The sequence below is a fragment of the Octopus bimaculoides genome, chromosome 21 (assembly GCF_001194135.2).
Source record: "Octopus bimaculoides isolate UCB-OBI-ISO-001 chromosome 21, ASM119413v2, whole genome shotgun sequence".
Lineage (NCBI taxonomy): Eukaryota > Metazoa > Mollusca > Cephalopoda > Octopoda > Octopodidae > Octopus > Octopus bimaculoides.
Genome location: NC_069001.1, coordinates 4,630,088 through 4,634,161, shown reverse-complemented (window position 1 = coordinate 4,634,161; position 4,074 = coordinate 4,630,088). Strand labels below are relative to the sequence as shown.

Below are 4,074 nucleotides of genomic sequence, written 5' to 3'. Positions count from 1 at the left end.
GCCAAATTCGGCAGCATCTTGATGTCGTACTTCTGTAAACGATGAACAATTCCGTCGTCGTCTCGAAATCCACAAACAATGGTTGGAACTCCAATCAGAAAACTCTGGGCCCACCACTTTATTAGCTTGAATCTGAATAATAATAATAATAATAATAATAATAATAATAATAATAATAATAATAATAGACAGATGACTAAAGACTCTGGTGCATTTTTACCGACACTGTGTTACAAAGGAATAATAATAATAATAATGGTTTCGAATTTTGGCATAAGGCTAGCAATTTCAGGGGAAATCTAACCAGTGTCTGTGTCTTTTTATTAATATTTAGCTGAAGCAACAGAGTGACTCACGGTCTGAATGTTTTGTGCATTGGCATCTCCTCAAGAACTACATTAAGAGTACACGTGCCTATGGAGTGCTCAGCCACTTTCATGTTAATTTCACAAGCAAACTGTTCTGTTAATCGGATCAACTGGAACCCTCATTGTCGCAACCGATGGAGTGCCACGATATATATGTGTATCGCCTGACTGGCCTTCGTGTGGGTGACACGTAAAAGCACCCACTACACTCTCTGAGTGTTGGCGTTAGGAAGGGCATCCAGCTGTAGTAATTCTGCCAAATCAGATTGGAGCCTGGTGTTGCCATCCGGTTTCACCAGTCTTCAGTCAAATCGTCCAACCCATGCTAGCATGGAAAGCGGATGTTAAACGATGATGATGATGATGATGATGATGCTACAGGTTTTACTTGTTCGTTCTTTCTAATATATGTGTACATATGCACATGTATGTATGCATGTATGGCTGTGTGTATGTGTACCTAATTCATACCTTTTGAAGTTGTCATCCTGTGACTTATTATAGATGTCCCTCGACGTTTTCAGTTCAACATATTCTTTCTGCTGTGGACAGATACAGTCGACCTCTCCCGCAAACACTGGAAAGTGAACAAGATTAAATGAGGCAAAAATGACAACAAAAAAGAAAAAAAAAAACCCTCGCATCTCAAGTTTAATCACAATCGTATTTATATTCTCAAATACAGACATAAACACAGAAATACACATACATACACACCGGGTTCATTCCCACTGAGTGGCACCTTGGGCAAGTGTCTCCTGCTATAGCCTCGGGCCAACCAAAGCCTTGTGAGTGGATTTGGTAGACGGAAAACTGAAAGAAGCCTGTCGTATGTGTGTGTGTGTGTGTGTGTGTATGTTTGTGTCTGCGTTTGTCCCCCAACATCGCTTGACAACCGATGCTGGTGTGTTTACGTCCCCGTAACTTAGCGGTTCAGCAAAAGAGATCGATAGAATAAGTACTAGGCTTACAAAGAATAAGTCCTGGGGTCGATTTGCTCAGTCGATGGGACTGAACCTGGGAACACATGAATGGTAAGCAAACATCGTAACTGCAAAACCAATGTCCAAAAAAAACCAAAAAACAGCCTCACCTAAAGAATGGTCCTTGAGACGGGTTCTGACCACAGAGCAGAAAGCTTCACAATTATTAACAACCCCTGTTGTATCTGGTTTTGATTCTTTTGTAGCTAAAAGAAAAGAGAAAGACACAAATGATGGTTTAAATCGCTTTGTTGTTGTCTAGGCATCAGCTAAGCCCTCATCTACAAATCCTGGGATGAAAGGCAATCCACCTATGACCATTCTATCATTTATCATTGTGTACTCTGGATTGCATTATCGAAAGCATTCATTTCTTAGTGTGTGTGTTTGTGTGTGTTTTCCTTTTTACTTGTTTCAGTTATTAGACTGTGGCCATACTGGGGCACCACCTTGAAGTATTTTTCAGTTGAATGGATCGATGCCAGTATTTATTTTTCTGAGCCTTGTACTTATTCTATCAGTCTCTTTAGCCAAACTGCTAAGTTACAGAGGATATAAACACATCAACACTGATCATCAAGCATTAGTGGGGGGATCAAACACAGATAGACACATACACACACATATATATATATATACACACACACGACAGGCTTCTTTTCAGTTTCCATCTACTAAATCCACTCACAAGGCTTTGGTTGGCCTGAGGCTATAGTAGAAGACACCATTTGCCTAAGGTACCATGGTGAAATGCTCTGCTAAAGATTCGTCAAACCAAGTGAAACCATAGTCATGGCTGGTGCCAGTGTCAAGTACATGGCACCGATGAAATTGTAATCATGGCTGTTGCTGGTAGCATGATCTTTGAATGTTGGGCTTCATGGAGGCGATGACAAATGACCGAAACCTTTGGCAATATGCTGTGCTTGAGAAGACTCGTCAAGCCAAGTGAAATTGTAGTCAGGGCTTTTGCCAGTGTCATGGAAACGGCACCCATGAAATTGTAGTCGGGGCTGTTGCTGGTACCATGTAAATGGTATTTGTGCCAGTGGCACGTAAAAAGCTGCCATTACACTTTTGGAGTGGTTAGCATTAGGAAGGGCATCCAGTCGTTGAAACCATGCAAATCAGACTGGAATTTGGTGCAGCTCTCTGGCTTAGCAGTTCCATCTAACCCATGCCAGCATGAAGAGCAGACGTTAAATGATGATGATGATGTACTATTTCATAGCTTTGATGTGATTGCTTATTTTTAGAATGACATTGTAGGGAAGGTGAAAGAGGCTGGATCTGGCCAGTTTGAACTTAAAACATGTAGAATATTTGGGCTGGGTATGGCCAGTTTAAATGCTAAAGAGTTAAACAATTTAACCTTTTTTAAGACTTTGAAGTATAATTTGACTGTTATTCTATGCTTATTGGTTGCTGCACCAAGGCCACTGAATACTTACCAGAGGTGAGATACTGTTCAAATTTCACACCCCAATAGCACATTTCACGTTGACGATCTGTGCAATTAGCTTCAAGGTTTATCTTCTCTTCGGTGTTAAATTCACACAGGAAATACGTATCGTTGAATCGGGTGACTGCGAGAAGCCAACCTTCACGGTTTTCATACGGGGTACACATCAGTCGGGTCAGACACCCTCTCCAGCTGATAAAGTCAGTGTTGAGTTTCTCTCTGGAAATGATGAAAATTCTTTGTTATATTTAAAATCAATTGAAAGTAACACAGAGCATCTCAACAGAAGTATGGTAACAAAAGGTTTAAAATATATAATAGAGAAACAATTCTTAACCCTTTTGTCCCCAACCTGGCTGACACTAGCTCTGGCTTGGAGTACAAATGTCTAGTTTTCATAAGTTTTGAATTAAAATCTTCCACCAAACCTTAGTCACAATTTATGTTCCTAACACTAACTTAATGATAACTAAGTTATTTTACTAAATTCTTTGTTATATTTAAAATTAATTGAAAGAAACACAGAGCATCTCAACAGAAATACAGTAATGAAAGGGTTAATGACATTCTTTTTTACGATAGGCACAAGGCCTGAAATTATGGGGGAAAGGGTTAGTTGATTACATTGACCCCTGTGTGCAACTGATACTAATTTTATTGATTATAATAGATTATAGCGATCAACCTCACTTCCAGTACTTGAATGACATTTCATTTTTTGAACCCTGGAAATTCCTTCAATGGAATTTGAACTCAGAATGTAAACAGCTGTAACAAAATACCATAAGGCAATCCACAACACTAGACAATTGCTCATGGTGTCATGCACTGGGATTGAACCTAGGGCTTTATAATAACAACCAAAGTTATTCCATTCATGATTATCCGATCTTATTTCAAGATGGTACGGTGTTATTTGTGCAGAAATTTGGCTGCTGTTTCTAACACATAAAGTAACTTTATAGAGGTTACGTTATAGTGTTCACTATCCTTGGATGTTGTAGCAATCATGCCTTTACTTATCTCTGCAGGAATATAAACTTGAACAAACATCGATCAAACAAAGATCTTAAAAACAAAAAAAAGAATGGATAGGCAGAAGTGTGGCTGTGGGGTAAGAATCTTGGTTCCCAACCACATACTTCCAGGTTCAGTCTCACAGCTTGGAACCTTGTGCAAGTGTCTTCTACTGTTGATTTGGTCCGACCAAAGCCTTGTGATGTGGATTTGGTAGATGGAAACTTAAAGAAGCCCATCGTAT

The 4,074-nt window shown here is 39.5% G+C and overlaps 1 protein-coding gene across 1 annotated transcript in view; it reads right to left on the bottom strand.

The window, feature by feature from the left end:
* Window positions 1–4,074, bottom strand: part of LOC106868628 (decapping and exoribonuclease protein) — a 15,164-nt gene that overhangs the window by 8,994 nt on the left and 2,096 nt on the right. Inside the window, exons 2-5 of the mRNA XM_014913979.2 lie at window positions 2,803–3,032; window positions 1,462–1,557; window positions 840–945; window positions 3–132 (exon numbers count right to left, since the gene is read on the bottom strand). Coding sequence (XP_014769465.1) covers window positions 3–132; window positions 840–945; window positions 1,462–1,557; window positions 2,803–3,032 — 562 coding nt within the window. The remainder of the gene's footprint in view (window positions 1–2; window positions 133–839; window positions 946–1,461; window positions 1,558–2,802; window positions 3,033–4,074) is intronic.